We start from the raw sequence: 18,145 nt of genomic DNA, 5'->3' as shown, positions 1-18,145 counted from the left end.
GTTGGGCGCCATTTGAGGGTGGGTGCGTCTCGATGTTGCGTGAGATTCACTCAGGGTAGCCGAGGTACTGTTGTGGTATAGGGTGATGTCGGGAATAATACCAAGCCGGCTACTTAAATAAAAGGCAGCGTAAACTTCAAAACTATAAGTTTATTGTCGTATCCACTTGGTAAACCCTAGAATATGTATTTCCGGCTGACATATAATTCAATCGTTGGTCGCCTTTTGTATCGACTCTATGGCGGCTCTGAATAAGCTCTATCCGATACTACAAATTCAATACTCTGTCCAGTACACTATGACACGAAGCGAAGTAGTAGTCCTGTCGACACCAAACGAAGTAGTTATTCTGCCCTGTATGTAGGGCCGCCGACACGATGTAAAGTTGTTTTGATGATCTCCGCTCCGAAGCGGAATAGTCGTCGTTATCTCCGCTCCCCGTCACCCTTATTTATAAAAACCTATCCTACGCTAAAACTAACTATCCTATTGGTTAAAAACTACGTCACTAACTGGCCTAAAATCTATTCCCTATTGGTCCAAAGTGACCTCATAAGCTGGACCAAGATCTCTTCTTATTGGGCGCGAAATATGTCATCTCTAAATTTAAACTTTGGATTTCCCATAACATCTAATTAGTTTGTATATCTCACAAGAATACCCGTTCTTTGGAAAACCCAAGCTTGGCAGTATCTTTCCCACGGGTCTAGTCTAACTTTAGGGTTTTATGCTTCATCGAGTCTCTATACGAAACCCCGCTCAAGGTGGCCCTAAATCTGTCCGATGCTGACAAGTGACGAAACACCTGTGTGGGGAAGCTAATTCTAACGAAGTCGCCAGAACATCCCCGCGAATACATGTAATAAAAATATGGAGATATCACTTCGCTAATAAATCGGTCTCTCCCTCTCCTAATTACTGCTTCAAACTTACCGTTGCCACGTGGCGAGAGCTTAATAGCTCTCTTGGCGACATTATTGTGCACACAATGTTAGCATTGGTACGTTTCGTCTTTGATTCTCTGTCGATTTTTGTATTGTTTTCTTACCTTCGCGTCAATTGTCAACGAATGTTTTAACAGCCATCTTAACGTCAATTGCCAGCTTCCATTGGCAGCATGGTAGTCCATATTGGCAACATAGCACTGTAGTCCAAGCTCGGCCGCTTAACTGTCATGTCCCATCTTTCAAAAAAACAAGTATATGTGTATCGACCTTGAGATTCATGGTTTTGAATCCCCGTTTTCATGAAAGTTTCAATACGGTAAACGCATTGAAATCGATTTGAATACTCTATGAAAACGTAGTAATATTATGAACAGGGTAGATACTTTTCTGAAATCTCTGTCCTTTTCATTACGTTTATAGGCTATATACTACTAGAAAAACAGGAACAATATTAATAATGGTAATAATAATAATAATAATAATAATAATAATAATAATAATACCCATATTAGCCCCATCTACCACTCGAGCCACGAGCCGCTACTGCAACTAACCGGTAAAGTCCTATACAAAATATTTCCAATGAAAACGCACTTTAACAGAGGTTCAGTCATAAAGTCTACGAACCTTTGAAGTAGGTTCCAAAAAAGTAAGATGGCTCCAATTACGCATTTATCGTTACGGAGAGAGAGAGAGAGAGAGAGAGAGTGTGTGTGTGTGTGTGTGTGTATGGGCGCGTACGTGCATACGAATAGGCAATCATAGGCCAAAAATGTGAAAGTAAGCACTAACCACCATTTGAGAACATTTTAGGGCACTATGAAATTATCCCAATAGGCCTAGTTTTGTATGTATTGTAACATAATTCGCCTTCTAAAGGAACAAAACTGGCATTTGCTTTAAATTCGCAGCTCTACGGCACACGTTTTTAGAAGGCATATGAGTTCAGTCAATACTCGTCCAACATTATTGCGCTGTTGCCAAACTGCTAACGGGAGAGAGAGGAAAACAAAGAGAATTCGTTACGTATGCATATCCACGTCGCACTTCTATCATACGCCAATCGTCCTATACAAGCTCCGCCTCGTAGCCGGTTGCTCTACCAACTGAGCTACCCGACAGTCATAAGTATAGGCCTATCTAGATACAAGCGAAGAATGTACTTTATAAGTAAATTGTATTTTACTACATTTTCGTTATCGGACCTTCTTCATTGCTTTCACATTTTTAATAGTAGGTCACACTACCAGGCAACGCTGTTAAATTGTTACGTACAGTTGAAGGATTTCTGGCCTCAGTCCTTGAGAAGTCCTTTGTTATGTGGTCAGCATGGCACGATGCACCGCTCCAGACAAGGGACAAAACTCAACCCAAACCGTGTGGGAGGTAGAGGCCTGCTATCCTGCCGAGAATCGAATCCTGCTCTGCTGATAATCAGCATTTAATAATGGTTTTATTATGACAATATCAAGTGACAGTGTTCCTAGCTACAGATGAGACGACCCTGTTCCATTTCCGATCAGGAAGTTGAGAAAATATCTTCCTGCCATGAGGATTGGGTTATTCCTTGTTTTGTTTTTTCTTTGTGGTCTTACGGGGTTATACACAAGATTTAGACCGGAATACCGCAAAGTTATTATTATTATTATTATTATTATTATTATTATTATTATTATTATTATTATTATCGTGATCATCATAATAGAATGGTTAATTTGCAAAACGACTTAAGTCTCTAGAAGTAGTTTTGAGAAAATTAAATAAAACTGTTTTTAGCCTCGCTGAAGTGTTAAATGTTATGTTTTATTTAATGACGCTCGCAACTGCAGTGGTTATATCAGCGTCGCCGGATGTGCCGGAATTTTGTCTCGCAGGAGTTCTTTTACATGCCAGTAAATCTACTGGCATCAGCCTGTCACATTTAAGCACACTTAAATGCCATCGACCTGGCCCGGGATCGAACCCGCAACCTTGGGCATAGAAGGCCAGCACTATACCAACTTGCCAACCAGGTCGACGCCTCGCTGAATCATATATTGTTACTATATATTTTTTTATATGTAAGAGAAATAGCTTTATTATAAAAATTCATACTTTTGTATTCTTCTTCAGGTCGTAAAAAATGTAATTATCTTCAGGACTTAAGTTGTTCTGCAAATTAACTTCAATCCTGCATCATAATTATTAGATTACTGACACATAAACATGTTTAACTAAATGTAGGCCTATTTATACCAAAATCATAAAATAATCTTATTGCAATTGTTAAACAACATTATTTTGAACAATTTGTTAATCACAAGAGCACAGACAACTCTTAGGAGTGTTATAACGAGACCACAGCTTAGTTTTATCTTTGAATTCTTCGTTGTCTCCCATGCTATAATGTTTTCGTAAAATGTATGCACGTCTTCTTCATCACGAATGTACTTGAGCATTTTACGAATATCTTGAATTTTGGTTTCATTGATCGGGGATAAACCACTGTGTTGGAAAGTGTGGAGAAAGAATGGTGCTGAAAATGATCAAGAAGTAGAAAGGGAATTGGTTGTGTCACTGGCTGAATAGAACTGCCTACTGAAGAATGCACTGGAAGGAATGGTAAACGTGAGATAAGTTCGGAAAGAATTACCAATGACAACAGACAAAAAACAGTTTGTCAGCTGAGTGTATGATTAAAATTACATATTGTCATTTTCTTCAGAACTTGACAGGAAAAAACAACTTAAGTCTAGGATTAAAGTCGTTTTGCCCCTTAACCAAATATTCTGCTGCTAATAAAAACTATACAAAAGTCGTGGATTAAAGTCATTCTGCTACTAAACGATGCCCCTTGCACACAGTAACATAATCATGCTCTCAACTCAAAACCCCCAAAATGTGGACTTAAGTCGTTTTGCAAATTCACCATTCAATTATTGAAGTTCTGAGTGCAGACGAACTAAAATACAAAGCGCACCGTTAGAAAATAACCATAGAAACTGCAAAACATTGCCCATTCAATTTCAAATAAAACTGTAGTCGTAACATCCACATTTTTGTGATCATTTTATTTTTAATGATACTCCATACATGTAATTCTATTCTACTTGAGATAGGCATGTTGGGGTTTGGAATTTAATTCCTTACAATTTATATCAGATAAATTTTAAATACATATTTATACTTTACATTCACAATGTTTTTTTTTTAATAATGGCGGGTAGGCCTACTTGATTTTTCGATAATCATACCATCCATACGAAATCAGTTGTGCAAACCAATTTACAATTAGCGGTGGACTTCGCTGCCATAACTTAGAAACTACTGACCATGCTAAGGTGTAATTCACACGTATTCTAGAGTGTTTTTGAACAACGAACATTTGCATAACTCTTATTAACGCCTGTTGATCTATTGTACCTAATTTCTTCTTGTACTGTATCCTTTTATACCAGAACAGAAAGGTTATATCCGAGGTAAAAAAAATATTTCTCCTCTCAAATATCTTGTTATAAAACAAAGTTTTACTTTGTGTTGGTTCTTTTCTACAAAATGCAATGATTTTTGTTTTTTGTGTTGATATTTCCGTATTATATTTAAAGGATAACCTTTGGGAGAAGTTAAATTCTATTGCTACGCTTTATATTAGGTAGGCCTAGACTTAGGTCTACTTCCAAAATTAGAAATTTATCAAGATGAGTAAAGTTACGTTATGTAATCAACTGAGAAATATAAAATGGCGTGCAAGTTACTTGTTCTGCCCCAAGAGACTTTATAAAAATCACACGACAACTCCCAATTATCCTAATAAAAGGCGGACTAGAGGAACTAACCTTGAATTTTCTTTGTAATACAACACGAAACCTCACGGCTATAATCATTTCTGAAGAGGTCTACAGTGTCGTTTAAGTATTGTGAAGGCTTGGCGGATGTGAACTGTTTTTCTTCTGCTTGATTCACGCCCTCCACGTCTGAGTTATTTTCTCGCAGTCCATTCTGTTACATGTTTTATTAGATTTAAATCGTATTTCCATTATTCTTTGTCGTATGATAACCTCACAAGTTGGGGAAGACATGAATTAAAAATTTAATGGGCATTACATTCGTATCTCTGCTCCTAATTTCATTTGCGGACAAAATATAATGTAGACGAGAAAACTATAAAAAATAATAACCGGTTTATCATTATTATCATCATCGTCGTCTCCATCATCATCTCCTACTGCAAAATACTGCTTACAGCTTCTCTCTACACGTTGAAAACAAATTAAACAATACACCATCTGTTTTTTTCTTACGAAATTAAAAACAATCTACAGGGCAAAGACCTTCTTAAGGCTGGTTGAGTGGAAGAGAAGGCCTTATGGCCTTAACTCTGGCAGCGAAAATAAAACATTCTGTTCTATTCTCCCACTCCTCTATTCAAAATACATCCAGTGAAGGGTTGTTCACCGAAACACAACAGCCTGCTGTGCATTCGGCTACTGATTACAACGTTGCACGATGGCACAATTCATGTGATGCAAATTGTACGTTCATTTTTTTTTCTAAAATTAATGACGACTAACAGTTCACCCGGTATTTTACGAGTGATTTATGTAGAGTAAAGATGCCTAATTCCGTGATACCCCTAATTCCATGATAAAATTCCAATTAACTACCATGGAGTTGTGGTCTCTGACTTTTAAGTTTTTGAAATACCTAACAGATGCCAGGAGATGTCTTCTTTTCAATTCTATTGACTACCCGCCTTTTGAATAGAAGCAGTCGACTGCAGAAGCTTTTGTTCAGTGAAAGGTGGTTGACCAGTAAGTTTTTCTTTCTCTTGTGACCGTTCCTGAAGAAACATTTTATATTTGAGGTAAGAATTAATATAGCATTATAAAAATGATATATTATTGTAGATTATAGTCAGCTGAATGATTATGATTATTTAAACATTGTGAGACAATAACAATGCTACAGGATATTTGAGGAGAAAAATTCGCTCCGGAGTCAGGGATCGAATCTGGGTCCTTGGTTCTACGTACCAAGCGCTCTGACCACTGAGCTACGCCGAATTCAATCCACAGCACCGGACCGAACTCTCCTCCTTCAGTGTTTTCCTTTGTGGCCTGACTCCAAGTTAGGCATATATGTTGACGTTTTATGTCCAAGTCAACTGTCATTATACAAGGAGTGAATTTTTCTCCTCAAATGTTAATTGTATATATTACAGATCTTATTCTGTAGGACAAATTAATAAGTCTTTAATGCTACAGGAGCTTTCCCATTTTCGGATTTATTTTCATATTTCTCCTTCCTGGCTCACTCGACCAGTGATGCCAAAGCTAAATTGTGAAAATTAATGTCTATGAAAGAAAATAGTTCGTGGAAATAATAATAGAAATAAGTTATAAAAAACATCAATTGTAATAAAATAAAATAATAGGACATATATTTAACTTAATTACTGCTGTTATCAGGAATATAAAATAATGAGAAATAATTGTGCTATGATTCAATTTATTCAAATTTAATTTTGTATTGAATTTAACTTTCAGTTTATTTTGTTTATAATACATTAATATGTAATATGTATTCTGTAGTTACACAAGTATTTTCTATGAAATTTGTCACTTAGGCCCTTTTTCTATGTTGTAATTTCTTGCTTAATCCATATTAAAACAATATAGGCCTGCCATGACTTTAATGCGTTTTTCCAAATACACGTTTGTTTTCTGAGCAGTTAATGAGGAATATTTTTGTATCACGGAATTAGGATATCATTCACTTAATTAGGAAACCGCTATCACGAAATTTGGATCCCTGTCACGGATTTAGGAGCCACTGCATAACAATGAAGAATCATTTACGAATATTATATATCAAACTTATGAAACTGTTGACACTGAATGTTGTAGAAAAACCGTAGCTAAAGGTCCAAATAACGTCATTTAGGTTTTATTTGAAGATGTTTATTACAGTTTTGGCATAAATATAGAATTTATTAAATATGTCACGGAATTAGGCAACCTTACCCTACTATAAAGACTGTGTATAATGGTGATGTAAAGCCGTTAGAACAATTTTGCCTGAAGCTCTCTTTTTCAAGGATAGGAGTATTTCCACATGACCAGGTTTATCTTCTCTTCGCCCTGGAAGTCATGCTAACGAATTTTTATTGATTTTCAATGTTTAATTCCTCGACTTCAGATCAGAACAAGCATTGCAATAACTACACTATGGAGGATGGATCTGCTAGAGACAAAGAAAATCGCGTAAATCTCGAAATGGGCAATTCTGGCAGCGAACGTCAGCTGGTCGTTTTCCAAAGCGAAAGTTGGTAAATCCCCGCAGCCGGTTGGGTTGTCATCAACCGCACTCTTCCTCATAGACAAATAAATACACGTAGAGCTCTTCCTGCTGTACTGAGAATTCACCTGTAGGCTATTCACTGAAAGGAAGAAATTATTACCTTTGAAAATATACGTGATGATGTAACACTCATTTCCAAGGAAACTACGGTAAGAGTCAGTGTGTGTTGCGTTACAAATACTCTACTTCGACTTTCATTGACATCAAATGCTTCGGACCTCAGTTCCTTTCTCCGGCAATGTAGCTATACTTTTATTCTACGTAAAAACTGAATTAATCGCCTCACAACAAGAACTTCATATTCATGAGTTGATGACAAATAAAAGTAGTGCCTATATAAAAATCAATTGAATGTAAATTACGGTAACGACAATAATGATAAGATAATAATCCATTTGCACATATTTCATTTTTCTGTCTTTCAGTGTACAGTCACTGTCCATGTTGTTCTATGCAATATTCTGAAATAAATTACATTCGTATTTCTCCTTTGTAATGACAAGGGATCGGATTTCTAATTCCGTACCTATTTTATTTGCTGCGTCCTAGACTATGTTATTAAGATATCGCTAAGTTTTATGTACACAGCAACCCTCTATTAAAATTCTATGGGATCTAAAATGCCTAAATGAACCATAAACTCCTATAAATGCCTAAAACTTACATTTGAATGGGTTATTTATGAAAGGGCCTAAGTCTTGAATACTAAATTGTTAGCAGTTTAAGAAAAACTGCTTACTGGCCGACATTTTGAAATTAAGGCTGAAATAAAAATTGTATTATTAATTCTACTAAGCATTATAGAGTGCGAAACTTAGTCCTCTTCATATCTAAATCGATGTACCTACACCCAAAGAGCAGTATTACATTACAAACTCATTTTCACAAAATTAGCGACTTAGGCCCTTTCATAAATAACCCATTCATTTGTGCTTGAGAAGCTCGTTTTTTAGTATTTTGCGTATATTTAAAATAAAAATGTCGGTCCTAAAAATTAAAAAATGATATTAATGCATAACTATAAAAGTACTATTAAAAAAACTTGCTGCCAAACACTGCCCTGGAAAATTCGTCCCATATTGGTCTTCGAAGGGGAGAGAAAAAGATTTTACCGAATTTTCTGAATTTAGTTTGGAAAAGTTCATCTAGTATAAAAGAGATGATAGGTTTTTCATGTTAGGCAAGAGCTTACAAATTGGTTTTCACGTCAATGCATGCGAAATGAAACTGACCAATCAGCAGTAAGTTTCTTTTATTGATATAATTTGAGTGCTTCAGTTCAGAACTGGTGCAGTTTGAACGTAGGTTCCAACTTGAGCGCATTAAGTACCCGCATCTGGACCTACCCTACCATCAAAATACTAAAGACCAACTGTTGATTCTGCACCGTCATGAATATTATCTATCTGCCAATCGCAACAGCTGGTCAATCAGTGAGGTCAGTCGAGTAATTGTGAGATAGTGACGTCACATTATTCATAACCCTTGTGAAACCGGATTCCTACGACCTCGCTCGTCTCTTACACAACGAAAGTATATGAACGTAATAGTGGTTTGCGATACATTTTGTAGTCGAGTAGGGGAAGGGAACTAACCTGCCCAATGAAGAGAAGTGACGTAAAAGTTTACCTCACAGACAAGTGACAGTGCAATTCATGTTCACGTGTAGCCTTGCCTATTCTTCAGAATCACAGGATTTTGCCGGCATCGCAACTTTTTCCTTTTCCAATGAAGAAATTGAAAATGAGATCATGTCGAAACCAGTTTAGGTCCTATATAATTAACATAAATAAGATCAGTTGTATTATATCATCACCTGTCCTGGATTCCTAACGAGAGAATTTGGCAATCCTGGTTGTAGGTTGAATGTGTGTGATATCCAATGCCTACTCACTTTTTTCTCTCTTTTACGGAGGTGGGACCCGAAGGCTTATTGTGCTTACAACTTCTATTCTTTGAATGATTGGGTAGCCCAACGGCCGCGCTCTTGTACAAGTAGGCTACAGCATGCCGCACCGTGAAGTTAAGCCGGGCTATGGTATGGATGATGATGATGATGATGATGATGATATGTAAATTAATAATGAAATGTGTCCGAGGTCCAACGCCGGAAGTTACTCAGCAATTCTGCTTCAATTGGTTGAGGGAAAATCCTGGAAAAAATCCCAACGAGGTAATTTTTCTTAACCAGAATTTGACCTTGAGTCCGTTCGTTTCACGGTCACAGACGAGCTAACCGTTACTTCACAGCAGTGGGCTTGAATACTCACTTCACTTACGTGATTCGGGTTTCGCATATTACGGGTAGATGGTAGACTGTGACTCAATTTCAAGTTGCACACCACTTCGGCGGGCCACACTGTGCATGATATGTATTTGTGGAGAGTTATGTCATGTAATAGGGTAGCTTGAATGTCATCACCTGCAATAATAGCAGATTCACCTCAACACCTACACTATTACTCTTAGACCCGATTGTATAAACCATTTAATCTTAGATCAGAGGTTAAATTGATCCTTGTTTCAGCTGAACTTGGAATTTTGTGTTGTATAAAGTCTAATCTGAGATTAATTTGTCTCAAACTAGTCAACTTTGACTGAAGAAATTTCTCCGATTAAGTTAGATGATCCAAGTTCAGTTATTTCTTTTCTGTTTGAAATATACGAGTGACAGATTGTGCAAATAAAATATCCATTATTATTAATATTAATAGATATGTTAGGTACATTTATATATATTTCTTTCAATTTCTTGCCTTAATACACAAACATTCTTATATTTTATAAGGCTCTATCGTGTTCAGCAGTATCAAATAACATAACCTATAATTATATTATGTTTATAACAATCATTAATTATTAATGGATATGATAGGTACATTCATAAATGTTCAATTAACCGTATTACTAAACGAAAATTATCGTTTTATAAAGCTTTATTATGTTTGGCAGTATCAAACACCATAACATGATAACAACTTGGAGAACAGTCAACCTTCTTCTTATTGTCCGCCATTATTTACATTTCAAAAAAAAAAAGTGTCTCCAACAGAGTGTAATACGGAAAGTCGCGAAAAAGTAGTTTTAAAGTCGCTAGATTTCTCATTATCAACCAAGAAAGATTAAATTTTGTCACTATGGGGTGCTAAAAAGGTCACTGAATCCCTATTTAAGCAATATAAAAGTTAAAAGAAATTGTTGAAAAAAAGTTAAAATCGCTAGATTGGCAACACTGAACAAATCTGTATAACGTGGTCCGCGCATCACGTATTTCACCTGTTTATGCGATGTTGCCAAATCCTTTTCACGTGAACTTAGATTGCATTTGAACCAAGGTAATTTGATCGCAGAAAAGTTTTATACAATAGAAGAAGTGTCTGAACTCGGTTTACTTTTCGATCTTCGATCAAAGTTGATCTTTAGTCAGGGAGTTTTATACAATTGGGCCTTAGTATTAGCATGTTCTTCATTACTAATCCTTTCACTTCCACTTTGTTCTATACTTTTACCAAAGGAACGGATATCTCATGAACTCATTGTCACGTGAAATAAACTGAGTGAACTCTCTCTAAAAAAAAATTCTCTAGGTTTGTGCCAATTCGTTCTTACCCATTTTATAAACAGATAAATCGCATAATTAATACCTATATTTAGAAACTTGTTTACGTAACATTGTTTTGTTTATTAATTTCCAAATAAACCTATAGTAACACCTCAGAATTTTTCTTCCTTCATCTCTAATGCTAGAGATAGTACTTTTAACACTTTGACCTGGGAGGCACTCGTATCTCCACATAACAGTCAGTTCGCTCTGAGACCTTCGCATCTCTCTCTCTCTCTCTTCCCCCCCCCCATAGTTGTGGGTAGGAAGAACAATGATTTTAATATCAGTCTGAATTGATGAAAATAAATGTTAGCTTATTCAGAAGAGGCATAACTCGAAGTTTTTCCATTGCTGATAATTAATAGAATGATTTCGTTATGTTTTCAAAGTTGATTCAACTTCGTCTTCAGGTAAACAAAAATGTAACGAGAAGGGTATCCTCTTCGTTGGGATGGTTACGAATGGCTGCATCGGTCAAGAGAATAAGTACAGAGTGGAAGTGAAATAATTTTGCAGATTGAAAGGAACAATAGGGTATACGTAAATGAGTAGGAAACCTATATGCACGATTAATTAGAAAGTTAAGTTTGAAGTTTCAGCAGTCCGGCAACATCGTCGCTAACACACTCTATTCGTGATACAGATGTAAGGGGTCAACGAACTCGGTGTGTTTAGGTAGCTGAACTGTTCTCTGCCAAGACGTTGTGACTTGCTTGCATTCTGATTGCAATTAATTGCTTCTTATTTAAGATAGATTGAATAGTCAATACTTTTTGAATGCAACCCAAATGTTATACTTAACAAATACTGAAAATAAATTACTTATCATTTTCAATTTATAATTTTTATATTAGTTTTTTTCTGTTAATGATTTAATGTGCAGTGGCTTGAATTTAGAGGTTTTTAAAATTAAATTTACACGAAAACCGTGCACGCTATTGAAATACGCCAAAGGGATCAATTCTGTGGTGTTCGGGTAAAGAGGGATAAGTCATTTTTTTGTGCAGATGGAATTTTGTTACCCAGATGAACACATAAGTTAAATTATACAAGTGGGTATGCAAGAATAAAAAAAAATACTAGCATTTAACATGTTTTATTTGTTAGAAAATTATTTTCAATAAGGGTCCGAAGTTTAATTTTCATTTATCTCAAAACTCATTTTTATTACATCTCCCTTTACTCAAACAACACAGAATTATTCTTTATTAGAGTACCTATCGAATGGACAAAAATCACGATCCTACTCGCAATAGTTACCGAATAAGAGATTGCTAAACATTTGGGAAAACAAATGTTTGCTGAAAAAACTATTAACTTTCCACCAATATGATATTATAGTTTTTGTTACGTGCAACATAAGCTATAAAGGCTCTGGAAATCTACAGGGCTATTTCACTTCCATTCTATATATGAAAATATCGACATAGCACGCCCAACACTACTCCCAGCGTAATACGATTCCTGCTGCCAGCACACACTTGAACCATAAGTTTTTGCAGCATCATCTGTTCTGCTATGCACAGAAGGCAGCTACATTTCCGAGAAAAACCCACGCCTTCTAGTGCACGCTGCCACTGTTAAAAGTTTACTCCGATAGGTTAGCAGTGCTTAGTTTTTGAATAGCCACAACTCCTGGGACATCAGCCTACTGCATTTTAATCATCAGATGAGGAAATACAGAGACGCTGGTAATTCGATATTGCATAATTCCAGTTATTGGTTAATTCAAAATAATGCTTATTCCCATTGAAATTTCTATTTAAACCAATGTTGAAAATTCACATTTAATTCAAATTTTCGGAGCTTACATTTGCGTAATTCGAAGCCAGAATTTCTTTGGCTTGAACCAAAATAATACCCTGTCTGCAATTCGTAGCAATCTCAGTCATTAATTATTCCAAAAATTAAAATTTTATACTTAAGGAAGGACGATAGAGAAAATGAAATTTCCTACATTTTTTAGATACAGCTGTAAATTTTAGTATACATACTGTATATTATCTTAGCAACGTTGCTAATACTCTCTAATATGTCTATGGAAATAAAATTACTACTAGTACTAGTATTATATCACCACCACTAGTAGTAATAGTAGTAGTAGTAGTAGTAGTAGTAGTAGTAGTAATAGTATCAGTAATACTACTGCCAGTGCCACTACTATATATTACTACCAACTACTACTGCTACTACCAGTAGTAGTAGTACCGAAATACTGCTACTGCTACTAACTACCAGTAGTAGTAGTACCAATAGGCTACTACTACTACTACTACTACTACTATTACTACTACTACTACTACTACTACTACTAGTACCACTACTATACACTACTAGCAACTACTACTGCTGCTACTACCAGTAGTAGTACCAATAGGCTGCTACTACTGGTAATACTAATACTACTAATACCAGTACTATGTACTAGAGATGAACAACGATCGAGAAAGCAAGACTAACAGCGCCCGCAAAGCCGAAATATATAATATCATCCTAAACAATCAAGTAGCCTATTTGAAACATAATCTCTACCTTTCAGTGTATAATAATCCGTTCCCCAGTCTTATTTAGTTACTAGGCCCTTATTAAAAGGCTAGGAATTTTCTTTTCGTATGTTTAAGATCAAGTGCGCAGTCTCAAGTAAAAAGATATTAACATTATGTTTTATGTTTCTTAGAAATGCAAATTTATTTGAGAATTGTTTTTTTTTTCTATTTATATAACCATAAGTAATATCATATAATAGAACCAGAACATTTTGATAACTAAGATACTGTTCTGTTTTGTCTTTTTATCTCATTTAAACATTTATAATGTCATTTATTTCAATGATGTACCGTCAACACGGGCTGCTTTGACCCTTAAGGTGTTACTTGAACCCAGAAGAAAAAAATGTTTTCGTCGATGTAAAATAACAGTTTGGTGTCGAAAGTTGTTTTTTTTTTTCTCTGTAAACTTTCATCTGTACAAATATTTTCACCTAAGTTACTCCAATGGTAAGTAAACATATTTTTCTTCTGGGTTCAAGTAACACCTTAAGGGTCAAAGTAGCCCGCGTTGATGGTATGTTATTCAAAGTTACGAAATCTTTTCACGCCGACCAAATGCTATTTCGAGAATGATGAGCGAGACTCGAAGCGCACGAGAATGACGAGACGAGACTCGAAAGTCAAATGCAACGAACACAGCGAGCGAGAGCGACAGTTAGTTTTGTTCATCTCTACTACACTGCCGAAAAAAAAAAAAAAAAAAAAAAAAAAAAAAAAAAAAAAAAAAAAAAAAACGCAACACTTGAATAAATTTGAAATATCACACCATAATACAAATTATAACATTACTGTGTGCTTCTATGGACTTATTTGTCTTAGGCAAGTGTTAATTCATGTTTTGGGAAGAAAAGTTTACCCATTGGGTGGTTTGTGACATCATCTTTGCCACTTCCTGTCCCTTAGTCTATATTTATTGCTCTGACATTAAAATTTACAATCCTAAAGACAAGCAGCTAAAACAAATTTACAAAATTTTTGTTTTCTTTTTTTGCTTATAATGGAATTCTGTGATATTGAACTCAGTTTTAAACAACGTTTAAGAGAGTTAAGATGCCGTTAAAACCCATGAAAGCTGCTAGAGCAGTGGCGTTGGTAGAAGATGGCATCATCTTACGTTATGTGGCTCAGGTGTTGCATACAACTCCGTCTACAGTTTCACGTACAGTGCAGAGGTACAGGGAACTTTGTTCATATTCCCAAAGACTGGGATATGGTAAGAAAAGATTAACTTCTTGCAATAGATGACCAGTTCTTGCTCCTTCAAGTGCGGCGTAACCGCCGCAACACTGTGGTCTAAGCCAGAAATCGACTGGAAAAAGTACGAGGTGTGAATGTCAGTGAGTGGACTGTGAGGAGGAGGTTACATGATGCTGGCCTGATCTCCAGAAGACCTTCTCCTGGCTCAGAACTTACAAGACAACATCGTCAAACTCACTTACAGTTTGCAAAGGAAGATCAGGAATGGGCTGACAAATAGTGGAGAACAGTTTTGTTCTCAGATGAGTCCCGATTCTGCCTCAGATCCCCAGATGGAAGAGAAAGAGTGTGAAGAACTGGAGAAAGGTATTCTCCATGCAAATTTTCATCAAGGACAGCATTTCATAGCCATTCATGATGGTGTGGACAGGCATCAGTTTTACTCTATGAATGGACCTTGTCTTTGTGGAGGGTGAGTTTCTTACTGTCCATCGCTACATGAAAGAAATCCTTGGGCAACATGTTCTTCCTTTTGCATCATTTATTGGTGACAATTTCGTGCTCTTGGAAGACAATACACGTCCTTGTGTGGCGCGATATGTCCTCCAGTACCTCAATGAAGTAGGGATTCAACTCATGCAATGGCCATCACTCAGTCTGAATCTTCACCCAATTGATCATCTGTAGGATATTTTAGGAAGGAATATCCGTCACCGTGGTCCAGATACCCTTCAAGATCTACGGGGCCATGTATGCAACACGTGAGTCACAGAATGTAAGCTGTGGTCATCCTCTACCAACGCGACTACTCTCGTGGTGTTTTCGGGGCTTAACGGCATCTTAACTCTCGTAAATGTTGTTTAAAACTGAGTTCATTATCACAGAATTCCATTATAGACATAAAAATAAAACAATAGTGTTGTAGCTTTGTTTTGGCTGCTTGTGTTTAGGGTTGTAAATTTTAATGGCACAGCAATAAATATAGAGTAAGGGACTGGAAGTAGCAAAGAGGGTGTCACAAACCACCCAATCAATATACTTTCCTTTCAAAACACGAATTAATACTTGCCTAAGACAAAGAGGTCCATAGAAGCACACAGCAATGTTATAATTTGTATTATGGTGTGATATTTCAAATTTATTCAAGTGTTGCGTTTTTTTTTTTTTTTTTGCTCGGCAGTGTATGTACTATGTAATATCACTATGTTACTATCAGTACAACTACCACTACTTCCACTACCAATAATAATAATAATAATAATAATAATAATAATAATAATAATAATAATAATAATAATAACTTGGAAATTGATAAATACACAAAGTCAAAATTTGGTATAGTATGAACTTATGAGAGGATAAACATATTTAAAAAATCGTAATAATAACTTTAAAATAATTGTAGTAGTTGAAAAATTCAGTCATAAAGGAGCGATAGAAAAGAACGGTCAGCACTCGCGTATCCGGGCATCAATTGCCTACATATTATGAGATGACCTTTTCTCATTACAAATCCCTTAAATTAAAGTGCGGCATGTGGAATGTTCCAGACTAAAACTTGTAAGAGTTAAAATCGTAATAAATGAAAAGTCACTGAACAGAGACCTAAATAAGCTCAGTTTTCTGGGATATTATTTCTTCTGCAATACAAAACATTGAAATAAAATTAAATACTGTATAATCAAACAGTTTTGTGAGATAATGCAACGAACATGAAAAGCTAAAGTGCGGGGGGGGGGGGGGGACATTACTAAAACTGTATGAAGTCGTTATATTTCCATCACTATTGCATGCATATGAAAACAGAACATCAATGTCAGATCACTTAAGGCGAACTGAATGTTCAGCAATGAAATTTTTCCGTTTTGTAGCAGAATACATATTATTGCATCATAAAAGTGTTACGACATCAGACAAGAATTAAATGTCGAATCAGTTGCAGCTACAATTGAAAATTACAGGATAAATGGAGAAATTGTATACCAGGTAACAGTATAACCACGACTGCCTTTCAGGTACAGTCCTACAGGAAAGATAAATTTGGGCCGACCCCTGAAAAGATGGTGTGATTGAGATGGAATGGGTCGAAGGGTCTAATCCTTCATGACAAAGATGATTTTAGACTGTAACATCACTTAGAAATTTCATGTTCACTTCAATTCACATATTTTGCCAGTGGGTAACCTAAAAATTTATGATTCCAACATTTTCCGTTGTGACAGCAAAGAATTACATCCCAATTCTCACAACAATCGATCCTTCAAGAAGTACAACTCAACGTAACAGGAAATTGAGTTGAGTGGCAAGTTGCTTTCATATCGTTTCTCCCAAGCTCCAAAATCAGAAATATGCACACCTATGCTTTACTCTTTTTTCGTTAGTGGGCTGAAATACACCAATGTAGAAGTATAATAGCTTAAGTCACTTAAATCTTGTATGATTTCGTGTCACAGAGTGTGAATTAAGTACATTTACGCTCGTTTCATAAACATACTCTCATCTTAATTACTACCACTCTAGACTCGTTCCATAATATAGGTACTGTTATAGCCTACTTCAGGTTTCTTTAATAACAATTTCATACATTTCAGATGTCCAGATCTACAACTGGAGTGTGTTTACTGGTCCTGACATCCCTATTGCTGATGCTACAGGGTGTCTCTTCAGCCAGGTTCCTAGTCCTACTCCACACCAAGGTCAGGAGCCACTTCGTCATGGTAGAGCCGTATATGAAAGCCCTGGCCAGCAGAGGACACCAGGTCGTGGTTGTCGGCTACTATCCTCAGAAACAGCCAATACCGAACTACACAGACGTCATAGTAGAGGAAACTGAGGGTGGTTTGAACCCAGGAGCAGGCCTGTCCACAGACAAAGCATCAAACCTCTTCAATCCTGTGACGAATGTTATGAGACTCGCAGATTTTGGGGTGCACACTTGTAACGCAGTGCTCTCGCATCCGGAATTCGTAAAACTCATTAAATCCAATCAGAAATTTGATGTGATTATCCACGATCTTTTTCACACGAATTGCTTCTTAGCATTAGCAACGAAGTATGGAGCTGCAACTATAGGTGTCAGCACATCTGTGCTGATACCATGGGCTAATGATCCAATGGGGAATCCAGACAATCCGTCCTATATCCCAAATCTCTTCACTCCATATTCAGAGCAGATGAATTTCATTGCACGGACTGTGAACTCAGTGACGTTGATATTGTTCAAAGTGATTTACTACTTCAAGTCGTATCGACCATCACAGGAGCTTGTACGACAGCATTTCGGTCAAGACGTGCCTGAGTTGGACGTCCTAGAACGCAACATGAGCCTTGTGTTGGTCAACAGCCACTTCAGCTTGAATTCACCCAGACCTCTAGTGCCGGGTGTAGTGGAAGTTGGTGGGATGCACATTCCTCCTCCCCAACAGCTGCCAAAGGTGAGTCTATGTTTTAGGGTAGTTATTCAGCTGTGTGGACTCTACTAAAGAAGCATTAGAAGATAAGTGTTGAAG

The 18,145-nt window shown here is 36.4% G+C and overlaps 2 protein-coding genes across 2 annotated transcripts in view; one reads left to right on the top strand and one right to left on the bottom strand.

The window, feature by feature from the left end:
• The window catches only part of LOC138699631 (UDP-glycosyltransferase UGT5-like), a 121,719-nt gene that overhangs the window by 86,099 nt on the left and 17,475 nt on the right, over window positions 1-18,145 (bottom strand). The window lies entirely within an intron of this gene.
• LOC138699627 (UDP-glycosyltransferase UGT5-like) overlaps window positions 1-18,145 on the top strand; it is a 38,067-nt gene that overhangs the window by 11,038 nt on the left and 8,884 nt on the right. Inside the window, exon 2 of the mRNA XM_069825647.1 lies at window positions 17,228-18,070. Coding sequence (XP_069681748.1) covers window positions 17,228-18,070 — 843 coding nt within the window. The remainder of the gene's footprint in view (window positions 1-17,227; window positions 18,071-18,145) is intronic.

Source organism: Periplaneta americana, chromosome 5 (assembly GCF_040183065.1).
Source record: "Periplaneta americana isolate PAMFEO1 chromosome 5, P.americana_PAMFEO1_priV1, whole genome shotgun sequence".
In the NCBI taxonomy this organism is placed as follows: domain Eukaryota; kingdom Metazoa; phylum Arthropoda; class Insecta; order Blattodea; family Blattidae; genus Periplaneta; species Periplaneta americana.
The sequence above is the reverse complement of the archived record's forward strand: the minus strand, read 5'-3'. Positions and strand labels throughout refer to the sequence as shown.